The 18,980-nt window shown below is 57.4% G+C and overlaps 5 protein-coding genes across 5 annotated transcripts in view; all 5 read right to left on the bottom strand.

Moving 5' to 3' along the window:
• Window positions 1–483, bottom strand: part of DQ04_01361040 (hypothetical protein) — a gene marked incomplete at both ends in the record, with an annotated part of 558 nt that extends 75 nt beyond the window's left edge. Inside the window, one exon of the mRNA XM_009310622.1 lies at window positions 1–483. This exon is cut by the window's left edge and continues 75 nt beyond it. Coding sequence (XP_009308897.1) covers window positions 1–483 — 483 coding nt within the window.
• A 569-nt stretch (window positions 484–1,052) lies between these two features.
• On the bottom strand, window positions 1,053–14,942 carry DQ04_01361030 (putative DNA repair and recombination protein RAD54; the record flags this gene model as incomplete). The annotated part of the gene is made up of 1 exon (XM_009310621.1): window positions 1,053–14,942. The coding sequence occupies one exon, from the start codon at window positions 14,940–14,942 to the stop codon at window positions 1,053–1,055; it is 13,890 nt and encodes a 4,629-aa protein (XP_009308896.1).
• Window positions 14,943–15,575: 633 nt separating this feature from the next.
• On the bottom strand, window positions 15,576–15,863 carry DQ04_01361020 (hypothetical protein; the record flags this gene model as incomplete). Its single annotated transcript, XM_009310620.1, has 1 exon — window positions 15,576–15,863. The coding sequence occupies one exon, from the start codon at window positions 15,861–15,863 to the stop codon at window positions 15,576–15,578; it is 288 nt and encodes a 95-aa protein (XP_009308895.1).
• A 618-nt stretch (window positions 15,864–16,481) lies between these two features.
• DQ04_01361010 (iron superoxide dismutase) lies at window positions 16,482–17,189 on the bottom strand (the record flags this gene model as incomplete). The annotated part of the gene is made up of 1 exon (XM_009310619.1): window positions 16,482–17,189. One exon carries the CDS (start codon window positions 17,187–17,189, stop codon window positions 16,482–16,484), a length of 708 nt encoding a protein of 235 aa, XP_009308894.1.
• Window positions 17,190–17,657: 468 nt separating this feature from the next.
• On the bottom strand, window positions 17,658–18,866 carry DQ04_01361000 (ribosomal protein L2; the record flags this gene model as incomplete). Its single annotated transcript, XM_009310618.1, has 1 exon — window positions 17,658–18,866. The coding sequence occupies one exon, from the start codon at window positions 18,864–18,866 to the stop codon at window positions 17,658–17,660; it is 1,209 nt and encodes a 402-aa protein (XP_009308893.1).
• Between the last annotated feature and the right edge of the window lie 114 nt (window positions 18,867–18,980).

Here is an 18,980-nt window from a genome sequence, read left to right as displayed (position 1 = left end):
AGCAGCAGCAGCAGCAGCAGCAGCAGCTTGTGGAATCGAGGGTGCGAAGAGGGGTGGCCTGTCAAGTTTCCCAGTGAAGTCACACGCGTGCTGCTCTGGTGGATTTCCCTTTCGGCCCTCTCCATTACGCAAAACAACGTCTTGGAGGTGCGCCTGTGCGACCTCATTTTCCACCAGCATTCGGTGGTTCGCGAGCAGGCTGTGGGAAGCAGCCGACTGCTGCACTCCAGCCAGCAGAGCCTCACCATCGCGGTGCGAACACGAATACGACACACCTTGCAGCGATGAGTTCGCGTTCCCTGCGTTGCTCGAGCTGAACAAGGACGGCGGAGAGGAGCAGCGCAGTGCCTCCTGGCTATCTTTCCGGGAAGACGCACAGACGGCATTTCCCTCATTCTCTTCACCATCCCGTTGCTCCTGCTCGTGCTCGTGCTCCCGCGGCTTCGCGGATTCGGAGTGCCCGGAAGTGGTACTGCTGTTCATTTCTGCACGCCACTCAGCGTTGTCGTCTTCCGTGTGCTCCAACACGCAGGTACAAGCACACCGGTGTGAGAGTCTTAAAAGGTATCTATATGATAATAATAATAATTATAATGATAATATTATATATATATATATATATGTTATATATATATGTTATAAAAATATAATATATAATATGCACAAAGTCAATTGAGCTGCTTCAATTAGTTCCTACTCCTTCACTTGTAATGGGTGCCCAACAAATCAGGAAGCTATACTCTGATAAAAGCAACGAGAACAGAGGAAACACGCAAGCAAAAAAGTACAGGAGCTTCTGGGGAAGGCACCGGCTTAGGGCACACATACAGACACCCAAATACACAACTGCAAACAAACAACAAAAAACCATACTTACAGCATGCCTGGCATGCAACTGAGAGATTCAGTTTTGACACTCCAGCAATATGCATCGAGTTGAAATACACGTCTACACCATGCATTTAGTCATCCTTTGGCTCACTTTGCAAGCTAACATAGCGGCAGCAACTCGAACGGGGTACCATTTCTGAGCACTCCCTATCGGTAACCCGTTAAGGTACATTGCGTTGACTGATCTCCTTCAGGAGAGCCAGCAGCGCAGAAGAAGAGACATTCAAAGCATCCTTCCCAATACCATTGAGCCCAACATGCCCGAAAAGACGTTGCTGCTGCTGCTGCAATAGGTGCAGTGCTACTCGCCAGAATCCTGGTGGCACGGCGACACCGTTGAGATGAGTGGCCACCTGCAGATGGGGATGCTGCTGTTGCTGCTGCTTTTGCTGCACCGCCTCCACCGCATCGACAACCCACTTAAGGAGAAAGCCATCCACCGCAACGTGCTGCGGAAGAAGACGCGACACCTCATTCTCGTCATCCGTGCTGGTGTGTCGTGCAGTGTCCCGGTTTTTCTTTGTGGAGTCCAACGACGGCGTCCCAGCGAGCGTAATCATTCGGAACGCCAGACTGTAGTGGTCACTGCGGCACAATAAGCGAATCAACGCCGCGAATGGAACGGAAAGATCTGCATGTGGCTGGGCGTTGCGCAGGAGAACGTGAAACAGCTTCAACGAGTTTTCCCACGCAACTTCTGCCGGGTACTCATGCAGTGTCGCCAATTGCTCCCCCGGCGACCCTGTAACGCTGCTCTCTAGATCTTCCTCATCGTCATTGTTGTTTCTGCCGTCTGTTTCAATGTTTGAGGAGTTGGGAAGCAAAAGGTTGCTTAGCATCAATGCGTCCGGCGGCGCAAACTGCTGCTGCACCACACTGTAGGCACGCGCCACAGCGCGTACCACCACCGACGCCGGCACCTCCGCCTTGTGTTTCTGTATCCTACTACTAATGCCGCTACCAGTGCTGTTGTTGTTGTTGCTGCCATGGATGAAACCCCACAGTACCGACTGTTCTGCGACGGTTAGGGCGATGAGATAGCGCAGTGCCGGTGAGACAATGTCCGTTTCTTGAGCAATGCGACTCAGCGGTCGTAGCGAGTCCGCCGTGAGGTGCTGCATACCAGCCGTCACTGCGGCAAAGAGACGACAGAGCGCTGACCGAGAGAGACAAACCACGTGGTGGAGGGACGCCTGGCGCTGCACGAGCCGCACCGCCGCCTCGGCGTTCGTTCGCAGTGCAAGGAGCGACGCGGCTGTCGGCGTCAGAGCGTCCTTCTCCGCTTCCCCAGTGGGTGGAGGCCTGCAGACGAAGCTATACGAGTCTAGCAGCGACTGAAGGGAATCCCCATCAGCAGCTTTCGTGCTGCCGCCGCCACGGCGCTTGACAAATGCAGCGAGCAGCAGCGCCCGCACATCACCAGCGGGAAACTCCACGCTGTCCTTCTCGTCATGTGCGACTGGCCGCCGCAGAAATGCCTCCGGCAATGTACAGAGCAGCAGGACGATGGTTTCCATCAAGTCTCGGTCAAGGCACGGCATTCGGCTAAACTCACTCGCCCACCGCACAAAGGCAGCGAGCATGCGCAAACACTCATGTCCTTCCTCTACCGTCAGGCGCTGCTGGTGCACGGCGTCTGGAAGCCGCTGGGCCGCATCTACGACCTGCCGCATGATTAACACTGACAGAGAGAAGTGTGTCTCCTCCACAGCGTGTGCGGGTGGAACCGAAGGTGCGTCACTGCTGCTGGTATTCTTGTGCCGACGGTTGCTAACAGAGGGAAGGAGTGTGAGGGCCTGTGCGTACTGGAGCACGTAGAGCGGCGAGAGAGCGGGATGGGAGAGGATGCGCAGCGACTGCTCCACTGCCTGCGTGTCCGGTGCAGTGCCGTCCTGCAGTCGCGCAAAGTGCAGTGACATCACTGCATCACCAACCGCAACGGCGGCATCCTCAGCAGACTCGTTCATGCCTTGCTGCTCCAGTATCAGCTGCAGCATGCGCCGGTAGTGTGCGTGCTGCAATCGCACGCCCACCTCACGCTTCTCTTGCCCCAGCCGTAGTGCCTGCGCCCAATCACTAACAGTCTCCAATGCCTTCGCACAGCGGCTCCGCTGCAGTTCCTCTTCAGACGCAGTAAGCGCGGTCTGCCGCAGCACCATCATCGGCGCAGTGCCCGTAACGGTCTGGTAGAGCGTGCGCCACGATGACCCACCGCTGCGGATGCACGCGAGCTTCACGAGCGTTTTTGCATCCTCCGTTAGCGGAACGGCGTGTTGCCGGAGCACCGTGTCGCAGAGGGACTGCATCGACTCCACGCCACCATGTGGTGCGAGGCTCGCGCAGCCGATGAGCGTCTCGAGATGCGCCGCAGCCGTCTGCCGCTGCGCCGCGCTGCTGCTGGCGAACAGGTGGCGGCGCAAGCTAGTGTCGGCAGTGGCGATGCCAAGCGCGTCGCGCCACAGCCCTTCGCACGCCACGTCACAACCCGTCAGCGCGCACTGCTGTGCGACACGGAGCACCTCCCACGAGTCCCGCGCGCTTTCCATTACGGCGTTGAGTAATTCACTGCTGCGCTGTGATGGTGGAACAGCCGCGATGACACGCTGCGTAAGCAGGCGCCACTCCTCGAGCACAGCTGCCGATGTGGCGGGATCTGTGGGTGCCACGGTGAGGCACTCGATCATGTGACACGCGACCTCCACCCGACCGTCAAAGACTCCGCCTTCATCCACTTCCACACTCGAAGTAGACGGTGCCTGCTGTTGCCGTTGTTGCTGCCGCGAGAGAACATCACCAATAAAGCGGTTGAGCTCGTGGATATTGGCGAGTGTGGCCTGCAGCTGTGTAGGCTCCACTTCCGCCGCAGAAGTGAGTTGGCGAATGGCCTCCCGCTTAAGCGTCCGCATCCTGCTGACAAGAGGAAGCAGCGCCTCCACAAATGGCGCTGCGACGCCGCCGCCGCCGCGTTGGTGAGGGGAAGTGGCGTGAAAAAAGATCTCGCGGGCCACAGGAACAACAACATCGAGTGCATTGCTGGAGGTAATGGCCTTTACGAGGCGAGTTGCATGGACCCCGCTAACAGCCGCATTCCCAACGAAGGAACGCGCGGTGCCATACACCGCCAGCGCCGTCAACCACTCGGTGCTGCTGCCAAACAGCGCACGATCACGCCACTGCACGATGCCTGTGTGTCCCTTATCCTTTGCGGCACTGTCAACGAGGTCGCGGCATCGCTGGCTGGCATTCTGGAGCTCCATGTTGTATGACGCGGTGCAGCGCAAGAAACACTCCCACTCGTCATCCTTCTTTTTTGACGACTGTTCCTCCGCTACACCACTCGACTGCTGCGCCTGCAACAACAATTGGCATAGCCGTACTGTGATGCCAGGGAACGCACCCGAGAGAACCGCCACAAGCGGACGTGCCACCGCGCGTTCACGCCGCAGCATTTCCACCAAATTCACCGCGCTACTTCTGCTGCTGCTGCTGCTGCTGTTGTTGTTGTTGTTGCTTTTCTCAGGCTCCATGCGCAGGGTATCGCTCACGGCATCGGCAAGAATGCGCAGTGGGCCGTTGCTCGTACCTGCGTTATTGCCTCCCACGACATCTTGACGAACCCACCACATTGTCGCTGCGAGTGGTGCCTGCGACTGCTGCAGCGCCGTTGAGCGCCGCAGCCATGCGGCCGCAATCCACAGTATTGTCCGACCCGCGCTGCTGCTTACACCCTTCGCAGTATTCGCAGCAACCTCAAAGGCCATCATGGCTTGCTGCAGCGACTCATCTGAGAGGTCTCGCACGACCGCCGCGTCTTCCGTGCGGCGCACGTCGGCCTCCAGGAGCTTTGTTATCATGCCGTCATCATGGTAGCCTGGTGAGTTGCCAGTCACTCCCGCCGTGGATACGTCCTCTTCCCATTCTTCTTCGTCCTCCGTCGAGTGTATTAATTCGTCGTAGAAGAGAACAACAACGCTGTGGCGAGAACGATTAATCAAACCCGCACAAGCGTCATAAAACTCACGCGTTCGCAGAAGTCCGGGAGATTGTCGTGCAAGCACCGCCGCATCTCCACACCTGCCGTTCCGCAGCAGATCCTGCAGCAGACGCACACGCTCCTGCTGCATGGAAGCTGACTGCTCCAGCAATATATCATCCAACGTCTTGCCGATGAGAGTGCCATTAAGCAGCAACAACACCTCTGACAGTCCACCACTACGGCTTGGTGGCACGACCACAGAGGCAGCGTGGTTCAGCCGCGCCAGAGCTTGTCGACCACTCACGCGGTGGTAATGCTGGGCCGCCTCCACAAACCGCAGCAGCGATTCATAAGACTGTTTATGATACAACCGCTCCATCATGGCATTGACGAATTCATCATTCGCTTGTTGCAGCAGATGGCGTCTCTCGTTCTCCTGTTCAACATTAGCACCATTGGTGTTACTGTTGCTACACCCTCCAGAAGTTTCAGTCAGGGCCTTTTCGATCATGCGTAGCGAGTCCAGCGCGGCAAGGGCATCGACCCAGCGGAGGTAGGGGTGACGCTGCAACCGCTGCGTGAAGGCGACCACTGCCCGCGCGCGATTGAGACGGGCGACAGGAGCCTCGAGCGGCATAGCGGCTGCCTGACGAGTGGCAACCAACTGCAGGTACGCGAGCAGCGATGCGATGGGGATAGATGACATGTCACACGCCTCAACAAGATACCGCAGCGTGTGAAACAATGCTGCTTCAGGGGTAGACCACCACACCACCGGCGAATACGAATCAGCAGTCAAACCAGTTTCACTAGTAGTAGTAGTAGTAGTGGTGGTGGTGGTGGTGGTGGCAACAGCAGTGAGTCGCCGAGTCAGCTCCAGTGCAGGCCCCCACTGTTGTCGCGGCTGAACAGTCTGGAGGGCCCGGAGTGCACACGCGGTGGCGCGATGAATGAGTGGTCCTTCTCCGTCACTGTGCTCTCCCACAGCTACAGCACCTGGCAGAATTGCCGCAAGTGCCTCCTTCCACAACTGACGGACTCCATCCTTGCTTTTGTCACCACTGGTAGAAAGAATGCGTTCCAGCAGTACCACAAAGAAACGGAGACGCAGCATGTCCGGCTGCAGTTCTGCATCTTTGCAAGGCTCCGGCAAGAACAACAGAGCGCGACGCCAGGGAACAGCATTTGTTCCCGCCGCAGTGCTTGTCTCCATCATACGCAGCAAGCTCCCCGTAAAGCTGCTGCTGCTGCTTGTCTGATTGAGCAGAGAGTCTAGAATCCTGCCGAGACGCAAGAACGGCAGGTCATAGTGCGGCCTCGTGTGACCCTGCGCGAGGAACTCAAGACAGCCACGCTGCAACAACTGCAAGCGATCCTGCTGCAACGGCGACAATGCGGCCTGCAGCGGTGCCCACGCAACCCGGCTCCCCTCCACAGCGCAGCGCCATAACAGCCATTCCTTCAGCTGTGACACACTGGTAGAATGTGATGACACGCGACGAGTTTGCGAAGCACCCTCTTCATTCACAAGAACACCTTCATCGAAGGCGACAGCAGAAATATCACCACAAGTAGCAGACACGGCCGCGTACAGCTCACACAGCAGCACCACTCCAACTGGGGTGTTAAGCGGGACGTACTGAAACTGACGAAGCACCATGTCCAAAATCCTCTCGCGCAGCGCCCTGTCACCATCATCGGCAGTAGTAGACTGCCGACTCACCACGAGAAGCAGCACGAGCACCTTCTCCAGCATCAGCGTTGACACAGCCATGTACGGTGCAACGGTTGCAAAGACCTGCAGACCACAGCGCGCCGCCAGCTCATCCCCAGTGTCGGCAACATCGAGAATCTCTAGCACAACATCATGCGAGGGCATTGCGGCGGTGGACCAAAGTGTCTTCTGCACAAGAGATACGACCCGAACGAATGGTGGCAGCGGAAGCGAAACAGACGCGTCATCATCGCCCTTGACAAACAGCACATCTGGTGCTGTACCTGCGTTTCTGTGGGACGCAAGCAACTCCCACAGTTGGCGATGCAGATGCGCCCTCGCTTCCCGCCGTTCCTGCCGCTGTTGACGCCAGTCCCCACTCACGAAGCACAGAAGCTGCAGCGGTGTGACAGCACTGTCTTCCGGCGCCCGTGCAGACGCCGTTGCTGCGCGAATCACACGCTGCGCACCCGGGCCGAAGATGATCTCCAGCTCCTTTGAAACGGCCCGCGACATGATATCCACACCGGCATGTGACTCACCGTGTAGCAGCAGAAGGTCCAGCAACGCGGTGTAGGCGATGTCAAGCGTGGCCTGCCGCTCGCCGTGCCAGCCGAGTGGGTTCACGAACCTGAGGGCCGCCGTCAGTGCACGCAGGTGAAAAAGCAGCAGCACTCCCACATCCTGCGCGCGTCGCGGTTGGCCAGCGTGCACCTGCGTGAGCGGCAGCCCAGCCTCACGTGCGGCAGTGCGACGTGCAGCCTCACGCCGTTGCTCCATTCGTAGCAGATTCACAACGTGCTGGACGGTCGCGGTGCGACGTTTCTCGAGGCCGCTACGCAGAACTACGAGACGCGCCAGCGCCTGCAGACCGTCACCGCTCAGCGGGGCGTACCCCGACAGGAACGGCGGGGACGGCCCATCCTGCAACACACGCGGGAAAACCGCATCGGCAAGGTGGCAAATGATGTTGTGATCTCGCACTTCAGTGATACTTATGCTGTCGCTTCTGCTCCTGCTGCTGCTGTGAGGGTTCGTTGCTGCACCCTGCCGCAGCACGAGGCAGATGAACTGGTCAACGACAAGCCCTGCTCCCGCACCGCGGATGAATGGTGGCGCCGCAATGGATGCCTTGTCTGCTGTCCCCGCTGATGCTGCTGCCGATGATGATGTTGGTGACGATGATTTCGTGGCTCCATACCCCGTTGTAAAGGTGGCCACGCCACTCGTCACGTATACCTGAAGAATACTAAAGAGAGCCATCATTGGACGCGCCGGTGCGGTGATGCGTGCGGCGAGAGCGACACATTGCTGCATCATCCAAACCACTGCTGCGGGATGGCGCAGTTGGCACAGCGACGGCGTGTCACGCTTTGCCTGCAGCATAGACTTGACGTGCAGGCGGCAGCGCAACATCTCCAGTGGGAGCGGCGGCCACAGTGACAGCCACTGCACGCTGCCCGCAGCGCTTCGTCTCCACAGTTCGATGGACAACATGAGCTGTTCGTCAAGTACGTGGGCGGCGATAGACGGCTGCTGCTTCTGCTTCTGCTGAAGCTCGATTGCACTGAGCACAGTGTCAGCGCATATCTTACGAAAGACTTCCTCATCGATGTGGTCCATTCCCGCTTTGCTCACGAATACAGCACCAGTGGCCGTGTGCGCAAACACTTCGGCAACGAGCTGCTGCAGATGTTGCTTCTGCCGCTGTTGCATGTGCTCTGAGGATGCCTTGCTGCTCTTGTCCAATGCGGCCATAAGCAACGCGAGGAACGCTGCGGCTGCGCGCTTACTTAGATCTTCTTCCTCGAGTTGCACGCCACCATTTCGTTTCTCTGCCACTCGGTCGCTTCCAAGCTCAACACGACGGATAAGAATAGTGTTCCACGCAGCGAGCAGCAGCTCAGCTTCAAAATGGGCAGCGTCAGCATCAGCATCAGGAGATCGACGCAACAAGTGCTTTTCCAGCAAATCTGATACCTCTTCCATCGATTGGCTACACGCAAGCGATAGAACCAGCTGTCGTTCCTCCCGCCGCAGTTCTGTCCCTCTGGCGGTAATGAATGCATGCGCGTACTGTAGACTGCTGAAACCAGCAGGCATGTCGAGTAGCGACACATCAACACCCGCATCAGCTGCCGCGCCGCCGTGATGACTAGGAATGAGACGCAACACACGGCACAACTGCAGAGGAAGAGGGCGGCTCGGCGGCACCAGTTTTCTCCAGCATAGCTCCGCCACCCAGTTAGTGTTGAAGAGTGCACGTGGGAAGCTCAGCAGAAAAGAGTCATTCTCACCAACGGTGGCAAGGCCAACAGCATCGCAGGTTTGTATTTTCTTCATAGATGCGAAGGCGGCACGGGACGACGCCACCAGTGACGCTGCTGCAGCGACCACTTGCTCCACCCCTCCCTCACCTACCGTTGCTGCTGCTGTTGCGCCGGATGGCGTGAAGGGGACCCGACTCCACAGTAGTAGGTGTTTTGCCTCCGCGCAGATCGAATCCCACTGCCGATTGCTAGAAGAAGAGGACAGCCAAGAGGCAACACTCGTCAATAGATGTTTTCGCCCCTCTTGTTGCTGCTGTTTAATAGAAATCATCTCCCCCAAAGGCGCCGTTATGAATGCAATAGCGCGGAACTGCACAGCAGAATTGCTCGTGGAGAGCGCATTCCACGAGCCGTGCTGCTGCTGATGCAGTGCATTGCCCAACAAGACAGACGCTGCGATATCCACCTGAAGGTGCTGAAGCGCCACACCACGTGTGAGAAGCGAGGCATCACTCGGGAATCGGCGTGGGCCTGTTGCGGTCCACTGCCGAGCTGCATCGAGGTCCGTCATGGCTTCAAGCTGCTTGACGCAATCTGGCAGAAGGCGATTGCCATTTTCACCATCTGTTGTGGGCTGATACACCTGCAGCAGCAGCATTAGCGCCACACCACGCGGCCATGGCCCACAGCACTCAAGGGCCAATGCGAATCGTTTGCGTAGTGCGACGTCCACGGGCGCCTCCTCTTGCTCTTGCTTCGGCTGCTGGAGAAGCGGATAGCCCACTGCAACGGCATGCGCCAAGTCCCAGCGGTGCGGCACTACGGCACCAACGGCATCCATCACTTCAGCAACGTCTCCCTCAGTGCGAGACTGGTTGCTTGTGTCGCTACACTGAGAGTCCGCAAGGGCCGCAAACACGGCAATTTCCACCAGTTGCTCATCTGATTGCAGCTGCGGACCCGGTGTTGCCGCTGTTGCGGCTGCAGCAGTGCCAAGCGGCAGCCGCCCAGGAGGGAGCTCACCAATGCGCCCAATCAATCGCGCCACAGCCGGCAATGATGTTCCCAGCACACGGCGCACAGCAGCAGCAGAGCCGAAGCGCGCCAAGTCCACCGCAACGAGCCCGCACACCAACGCCTCATCATCGTGCAGCAACTGCTGAACGTCATCATCGAGTCGCAGCGCCGGCAGAAACGCACGAATCAGGTCTATGCTGTGCACAGGGCCATGACGCACAACGCACGGCAGTGCAACTGCCATGGTGACATTCGATACCGCAGCAGCAGAAGAAAAGACTGCGGCATCATCTTCACCATCCAGATGGTGCGCTTCTGCAGCCGCACTGCGGAAGAGGCGCTCCATCTCCTTGCCATCATATGGCGTGCCGGTCTGCAAAATGGCGTCCACCACTCGCAGCAGCAGGAGCGCACTACAGCACACGTCCCCCGCGCGCCCTGCAGTGACACATCGCTTCAGCGCCTCACACGAGCACTTCAAATCACGCATGCACTCGTCCCGTAGCGGCGATTCTGGCCATGCTGCACACGTCCCTACGGCCGTGGCAACGAGTCGCGCCATGCCGTGGACGCGCGGCTGCAGGAGTTGTTGCGTCTGCTGCCGTCGCTGACCCCCAGTTATGTTTTCGGCACTGTGCAACAATGCCTGCATCCACGCTGATGCCAGCGCAACAAAATCTCGCATGTGTTGTGCAGCCTCGTATGCAGTTCGTCTCAACGCGCCGTCAACAGCAGAGGAGAGGCGGTGATGAGGGCACGCCGCCGTCGCAAGCTCTGTTATTGTGTGGCGTACGTACAAGTCACGGAGAATAGACTGCAAGGACGCAAAGACATTAGCGGCGGCAGGGGCAGCAGCAGCGTCATCGCCTGTGTGCCAATCCGGAGTTGCGCGGAGCAGACGCAAAGAAGACCTTGCAGCAGCAAGGAGAGCTACAAGAGGAGGACGCAAATGCCAACGTTGCTGCAGTACGAACATAATAGCCTCAATAGCGCATGGAAGAAGCTGAAAGCGCAGCGATAAAGTGGACATAGTCATCATGGACAAGGACGACTCGTTCTTCTGCCGGCAGCATAAGGCCTCGAACGTATCGACAACAATTTTATCTAGGAGTGACTCTGCATAACTGCTGCTTTGCGTATCATTCGCAATCACAAATACCGTGGGATTCCAGACGTAGGCATCTCCGCCCACCTCATCGATGTCTACCCCCGCGGCAGGTGAGAATGACGTCGCCGCATGTTGCATGACTTCAAGCCAGAAAATGCATTCGACTGGCACCACAGGACCAAGCTGCTGCTCCAACTGCTGCACATGTTGGAGCAGCATTGCGAGGGGACTTAATGCCGATAAATCTTGTTCTGCTGCTTTCAGCATGGCACACAGCGGCAGTGCTCGAAGTACACCCACCAAGTCTGCAAGATTGCGCACCAGTCTCGCCGGGGTCTTCACCAGATGCCTCACCAATACTTCTAGAACGCGCGAGGTGTAATGCCGCATGCCTGGCGCCATGCTCGAACGAAGCCTGGGAATACCACCACCAGGAGGGACCGTAGCAGCACCGGCACCATCTGTTTCGTCCGTGCAGCAGCGCAGCCGAAACAGCACAGTGCACGTCCGCAGCAGGAATCCGTGCGGCGTCACAGTTTGCCCCTTATCGGTGTGAGCCACTGAATCGTGCATCCATAGGGCGTCTCGCAGAAGAGTGCACAACAGGGCAACACCGTCGTCTGCGGCGCCACCTGTCGCTTCGCTAACGGAAGTCGCACACAACTCCAGGAGCTGCAGCATCGTCTCCTCCGGCAAAACAACTCCAATGAACCGCTCGCGAAACAAGCGGTACGCTTCGGTCGCGGTCGTCGTGTCACGTGCGGTGTGGCACAGGCGCACGGTGTGCGTCAGCGCGTCAGTCTCAGCCCTCACTTGTTCCGTGTCATACAGAGCGCTCTGCCGCAGAAGCAGCTTGGCCGCATCTTCGTCGCCAGCACACGCGCGCCTGACGTTCTTCCACACAAACGCGAAGTCCGACTCGTCAGTAATGGGCGTTGGCCACGCCGCAAGGGCTAGCCGCACCACTTGACGCGCCTCGTGCATCACAAATACCTGCTCCTGCTCCCGCGCCGCCTCACTGTCATCATGTTGTTGTTGCGGCGACGACCTCCGCGTTACGCGACCCACATGACGTGCACACGCCAACAGAGCCCCTTGCGCCACCGCCCGGCTCGTTTCACGCTCGCCGTGTGCGAGCAGAACACGTCGAGCAAACGAGAGCGGCCCCCGCTCCACCGCAAATGCAAAGCACGCTGCATCATGGCTGCTCAGTATACGTGCTTCGTATGCGTCGAAGAGTGCCATGGCGGACTTCCAGTACCGTCGCTGCTTTAATGGAGCAACAGCTTCATAAAGGTCGATACGTTCCGATTCATTTAGGGGAGTCCGTTCGGAAACAGCAGCTTCGTCATAGGTGTCGTGGTCGCTGCCGCTTTTGCTGCTGGCAGTGGTGATAGGCGCTAGTGCATGAAGGACCTCTACAACCTGCAGTGCCTCTCGCCAGCGTGGCGGGGCCGCCTGCCCCACCAAAGCGTCCATGATGTGTGGGAGTGCGGCATCCACGCCATTATTACCATTATTCTGCTGTTGCGCGCAGAGAGACGTTGCAGATTCGCCGAATAGAGCGAGGGCTACGCACCACGACTTTGTGCGGGGCTCAACAGAATGCAGCAATGCAGCCGTGTATTTCGCCTTCTCCGCCACAGAAATGGCGTCGGTTTCGTACATAACCGCCACGAGGGCAATGCGGCACGGTCCGACTGCGCCAGCATCAGCAGCCGTGGAAGCATCGCCGTCCATGATCCGTTGCAGCAGCGGCGCCACGTGAGGGCGGGCAATAGACGCGACGTACGCGCGCCACACACCTGTGGCGTCAGCCACAGATGCGCTATTGCTCACGCAAGCCTGCAACAGGGCAGCTCCAAAGCGGTCGACGTCCTCCTGTCGTGTGAGCAGCTTCGACAATGCAGGGATCACCACACCGGTGTCTGCATCCGCCTCCACACCAAGCGGAACACCGTGCCGCTGTAAAAGAGGCACGCGCGTCGCGCTTAAGGCGTCGTTGTCAACGGTAAACTTTCTACCGAGGAAGTACACCAGCTGCTGCAGTTGCCTCAGCGCCTCTTCACGCCAGACGAAGGGTTTGGCTGTAGCAGGCAAACGGCGCTGACGATGATGACGACGATCACGTCCACGGTGCCCGGTATCTTTGCGTTCATCTAATATCTTATTCACCTGCGCCTCGTCACCTTCACGGGGGCGTTGCTCGTCGTCGAACCAAACCGTCAAGACGGACGTGTCGTGAAAGACGCACCGCAGCAATGACTGCCAAGCTGCGTTGAACCGCAAACGTCGTTGTTCCTGCTGGGGATTATGCCGTGAGTCACGCAGGGGCGCGATGCGGTGTGGGAAAAGAACGCGTCTCCAGAACAACTCCCTCCTAGACGTAAGAACAGATGGCGCCTGCGAGGAGGTCACACTGGTGATAGCGTCATTGTTGCTCTTCAGCGACGGCTGCTGATCATTTCGCACCGCTTCTACTTCCCCACACAGAGCGGTGTGACGACAGTCCTTGGCACAACACAAGCGAATGTAGGTGAGCATAAGGGATTGGATAGTCTTGATGAGGAGACTATCCACATCGTCACCAACGTTATTGGCCATGACGGCTGCGCCATGCAGGAGCAGTTTTTGCACAATGTCTTCAAGGGCCGTGAGCTTTGCGTCATCCGACTCGGCAGAGTTGCCCAGTTGCTCCACTGCCTCACTCCTAACAAAAACCAACTGCGCAGCTATACAGAGCCATTTAAGAGATGTTATGGCCTCTGTTACTTCTTTAGCCTGTTGCTGTTGACGCTGCTGCTGTAGTCTGAGATCATGCGTCATATCCCACTGCCGTTCGCGCTGCTGCAACTCGGCCAGAGCCAACGCTTTCACAGCCTCCCACTTCGGCAGCTCCACCGCGGCAGTTTTCTCAACTTCTCGCCTCCACCACGCTAGTAGTGCCGCACTAACTCCGCTGCTGACGCCACTCAAATTCTCGGTATCGTGCGCCACGCTTGGCGGTGGCGCAGCAATGACAGCACCGCCAGTAAACATTCGCCGCAAAGTCATGTGAAGCACCCGCTCCGCCACGTCAGGCCGCACAGTGGTGTATTCACTGGCTGCCTCCAGCACACCCTCCAGCTCCTCACACTCTTGGTGCTCTCTTGCTTGGGAGTTGTGGGGGCCACACACACACAACACTGTGTGCACCGCGTCTTCCCACGAGAGCGCAAAACTCGCGTGCAGTTGTTCATGCAGCCGTTCCCACTGTGCGGCGCTGTCGCCATCCTCCGACAACGGCCCCCGCACGACAGCATCAATCGCATAGAGAAAATCCGAATGTATCTTTGGCGGCAACCGCCGCATCGGCGCAGAATGGTCAGTAGTGCGAGACTCCCCACGAAGGTGCAAATCCGCTGCGAGAATATCTCTTGTGAGCAACAGTGCATCCCGGCGCTTCCGATCTTCCTCCGTCGTAGGGCCAGTGCCGCTGCTGCTGCTGTCTAGGTCGTGCTGTTGCCAGTTTTCAATGACATTCAGCGTGTCGCGCACGACAGAAGTCTCCAGTCGCACACGCCGCTGAGCCGTACGCTGCACAATCGCCGCTGTTGCACGCCAACTCCCCATACTCTCCACCGCCTCAGGCACAAGAGTCGCCCGCAGCAGTGTGTTGTATAAGCCTTTTTCCTCCTCAGGCACCCTCACCGCAGCACCACTGCTGCTGCTGGTCCTGGAGGTATTGCTACTCTTTGCAGCTGCCTTGGCGTCTTCTGCTACCATAAGTTGACTGCTGAGGCGCAGCACCGACTCCCACTGCCCATTCGCCACCAAAAAAGGGAAAAGCGTGTCATGCGGCAGGCTGTGAAGGAGCGTACCCGTCTCTGCACAGCCGCGGAGTGCCTTCAGACAGCTACTCCAGTCCCCGCGTTCAATGTGTCTCGAGAAGTGTGACGATAGCGAAGTGCGCAGGCGGTCCGCCATGATCGATTAATTTCCTCCCGAGCGTCTTTTTTTTTTNTGCCTTTTTTTCCCGCTGCTCCTCGAAGATGTGAGTAAATGTGTTTTACGTATGTGCCCAATATTGTGATTGTGTGCTCTGAGCCTTGGAATCTCTGAGAGTTCGCGTCGTTAACAGGGGCGAAATGTGGAAATGCCTCCTTTTTCCTGAGGAGCTCTCCTCCCCACCCCCCTTCCAGAGTAATTAAGAAACAAAAATACTCAAGCCAACTAGTACTACAGGTGTATTGTGTGGGCACATTTTTGTATGTGTGTGTGTGCGTGTTAGAGAGAGACATATAGAAAGAGAAAGAAACGACATGCGACATGCGTGCTGTTGTATCACATCTCCAAGGGGTGAATAGGGACCATAGGAGTTTGGGGGTTCTTTTTTCGTTTCCTTTTACGGTTAGGGGTGCGACTAGACGACGCCTCCCCCCCCTCTTCTTCTCATACAGACACACACTCAGTCACTCATTCTCACACACAGGCACACAGAAGTGTGCACACACGGAGTGGGAATCAGCAGCAGAGCATGAGCGAAGGAGAGAGCGGGAGGGGAGGAGGGAAAGTGCGAGCGTGAATGCTCACAAGACGCGTGGGGCGTACGGGTAGCCGTCACGCCGCACTGAGCGAGCCCGGCGGCAGTCCCTGCAGTGCCTCCTTCTCCCGCAGCTCGCGCGCCTCGTTCATCAGCTTCATCACTTCAAAGTGGCGCGCAATACACTTGCGCTGGCACGCCTCCATCTTGCGCAGCTTGCTGTCTGGCAGGTCGCCCTCCACCAACTCCTTCCGCGTGAGGTTGCGGTCGTAGCAGATGTCCCAGCACTGCTCGAGGACGTCGTTCGCGAGGTCGAACATCGCGTAACGCTCCATCGCTTGCATAATCATCATCTGGCCCTGCATCGTTCCTACTGCGCACTTACACCAACACACACACACAGACAGACACGACACTATCTCGCTACTCTTCGTTATTTCATTGTTGGCATGCGTGCGTGCATGCCGCGAGGTGCAGACGTGTAAAAGGAGTGGGAGAGCGAAAGAGAAAGAGCCACGTCATGCAACAAGCAATAAAGGAGCACGTATGCAGGCGGTGAGAGGGGCGCTGCCCCCGCGGGTATCAAAGGATTCTTTTTTTTTTCCCACCCCCACAAAGCAAAAAAAAAAATCCTCCTTTCTTCTTCACTCTCTCTATCGCTCGCACAGAAAGACAATGGCGGTTGGTGTGTGGCGTCCGCGCACGCGCGCACTCGCTGGGTCCGCGGGGATTCAACACCTGACGGAAGGAACATCAACGACAAAGGACAGGTGGACCGCAAAACGACGAAATTGACCAGCACATACCCACACAGACACACGCATCCTGAAGGAAACACAGAAAAGAAGGGGGAAAAACAAAAACAAAGGAACACACAGACACGGAGGGACGCACATAGTCCTGGAGGCAACAGGCGCTCTGGGTCCTACCAACAACTTGGGCACGCATGTTCCTTCGCCGGTACCCCGCTTCTTTTTTTTTTTTTACTTCAGCGCATGTGCGTGCATCTCCGCAACAAATTCCCAGTCGACCACCGCCCAGATCTCCTTCAGGTAATCCGGCCGGCGGTTCTCAAAGTCCTTGTAGTAAGCGTGCTCCCAGACATCAACGGTGAAGATGGGGCGCATTCCTGTCGCTAGCGGGCATCCAGCGTTGCTCGTGTTATCAATGACCAGCTGCTTCTTCGCAGGGTCCACGCAGAGCCACGTCCAGCCGGAGCCAAAGTTGTTCGCACCAGCCTGCGCGAAGGTGTCCTTGAATTTGTCAACCGACCCGAACTGCGCCGCGATTGCCGACTCGAGCGACTTCGGCATTGGCTTTCCATTCGGCGTAATGCACCGCCAGTAGAAGGTGTGGTTAAAGTGCTGCGCGGCCTGGTTGAAGAGCACCTTCTTATCGACGTCGTTTGCCACGGCGAGGATGATGTCTTCAATGGTTTTACCATCAAAGCCTGTTCCCGCCAGCGCGTTAAGCTTGTCAACGTACGCCTTGTGATGTTTTGTGTAGTGCAGCTCAATCTGTCGCGGACTGAAGACGGGGGCGCAGCCGTTCTTCCAATCAAAGGCCAACTTCGGCAACTCCGCCGGGGCTCCCTTTGGTTTCTTGAGTTCCGGCAGTGTCGTGTAGGCCATCAGCGCCACGCCACGTGTGGCGGCGCAAAGACCAGCGGCAGCAGCAGCACGACGCAGCATCGTTTACTTTGAGAATAAATATATATATATATATATATATATAATATGTAAGTGGTTTTGACAATAGCGTTCAGTACGCGGTGTAACTCTTTCTTCTCCCCCCTTTGAAGTGGTGGTGTTAGCAATAAGTGCAGTAAGGCAGTGGGTGATCTCTTGGGTATTCTTTAGCGCTTTAGTTCTACCGTTAATGGATGAGGCAAAGCAACATCAACAACAACAGCAAGAGAAAATCAACAGCGCGGGGTAGCATGGCGCACAAGTCGGACCCGTGCATCTCTCCCAGTCACACAGACACGACAAGAGAACCACAAAAAGGGGACTNAAAAAAAAAAAAAACGCGTGACCGCCACGCTCCCTTCACCCCACTCCATCCATTCACCAACAACAAAGAGACACCCACACACACACACACACACGTGCACAATAGAGACCGCATCCGTCCACGTTACACAGTCGTATCTGCTTGGCTCATCGGTAGACAGGATCGCGGTTTGCCCAACTATACGTCTTGGACTTGATATCCGCTACAGTTTGTCCCTTGTTGTACTGCCGTCCGCGAAGAATATAGCCCGAGAGCCAGTACTTCGTCTTGACACAGTTGCGTGGGTGAATACGCCAGTCGAGCGGCACAAGCAGATTTGCAGATCCGCCGTTACCGCCACCAGCAGGATGACTCGATACTCGCTTCGTCTTTGAGTGCACCTTGGGACGNTGGGGCATGTTCTCCTCCACATTGCGCTTGCCAAAGTTGCGCTGGTAGCGGTACATCACCCCAGCACGGCGGCCAAAAACGGCGTGACACTCCTTGTCAAACAGGCGCACCTCCTTAGATGGCAGCAGCAGTGGGACAAGGTTCGGCTCCGCACCGCGCAGCACCACTGCGGCGGCACCGCTCGCACGGCACATAACGCCACCATGACCGGGGTACATCTCTACGGAGTGCAGTTCTTTGCCGTACGTCACCTCGCTGAGTGCCACGGTCTGCCCGATTGTTGGCATGCATCCTTGGAACGGTTTGTTGTAACAGATGCGTGGCAGCTGCTTGTACGTGAGCAGCTCCGCCACGTAGGCGCCATTGGCGTAGAGGAAGAATCCAAGGAATGTCTTCTTGCGAGGCAGGTGCAAGACGCAGGCGAGCCACTTGGGTACCCGCTTCTGCGGCTTGTGATTCACCATGACGCGGTACCCCCACGACCGCTCCTCCACGCGCCTGTAGTGGCCGAGCAACACTTTGCTGCCGGGGTTCGTCCCGCTGCGGTGGCCCCAATAGTTGCGGCTCGAAAATCCCTTCCAGTCGTAGTAGAGCGGAGTGTACATCATCATGTTTGCATTCACCTGAAACGGTGACCAGATGTCCTTCTGCAGCAGCTGCTGCGAGTGTCCGTGGTCTGGTGAGCGCACGTACTCGAGGCGCAGTGTGGTGGGTGGGCCCTCCTTGAAGACACCAAAGTCGTCTGTGTACCCATCGTACATCTCTGTATGCTTCAGTTGCACATCCTTTCCCGCCTCGAGTTTCGGCTCGACACCGTAGTGCTGGCTGCCCTGCTTGCCGATCGGGTTCGACAGCTTCACACCACGCCGCGAGACACACAGAGCTGGCACAAAGAGGCACCCACCTCCACCGCCACTGCTACTACTTCTACTTCTAATGGTGCTGGTTCTCGTCATGGTCATCATTGCGCGCGCCGCTGTTACAGTTGGGCACGACACCGCGACGCATGTGTTCACTGACGCGCTGCTGCGGGAGAGACCGCCGCGGCCAACAGCGCCAGCTGCGGCGAATAACGCCAC

Source organism: Trypanosoma grayi (assembly GCF_000691245.1).
Source record: "Trypanosoma grayi strain ANR4 Tgr_136_V1, whole genome shotgun sequence".
Lineage (NCBI taxonomy): Eukaryota > Euglenozoa > Kinetoplastea > Trypanosomatida > Trypanosomatidae > Trypanosoma > Trypanosoma grayi.
Note: the sequence above shows the minus strand (reverse complement) of the source record. Positions and strands in the feature narration are given on the sequence as shown.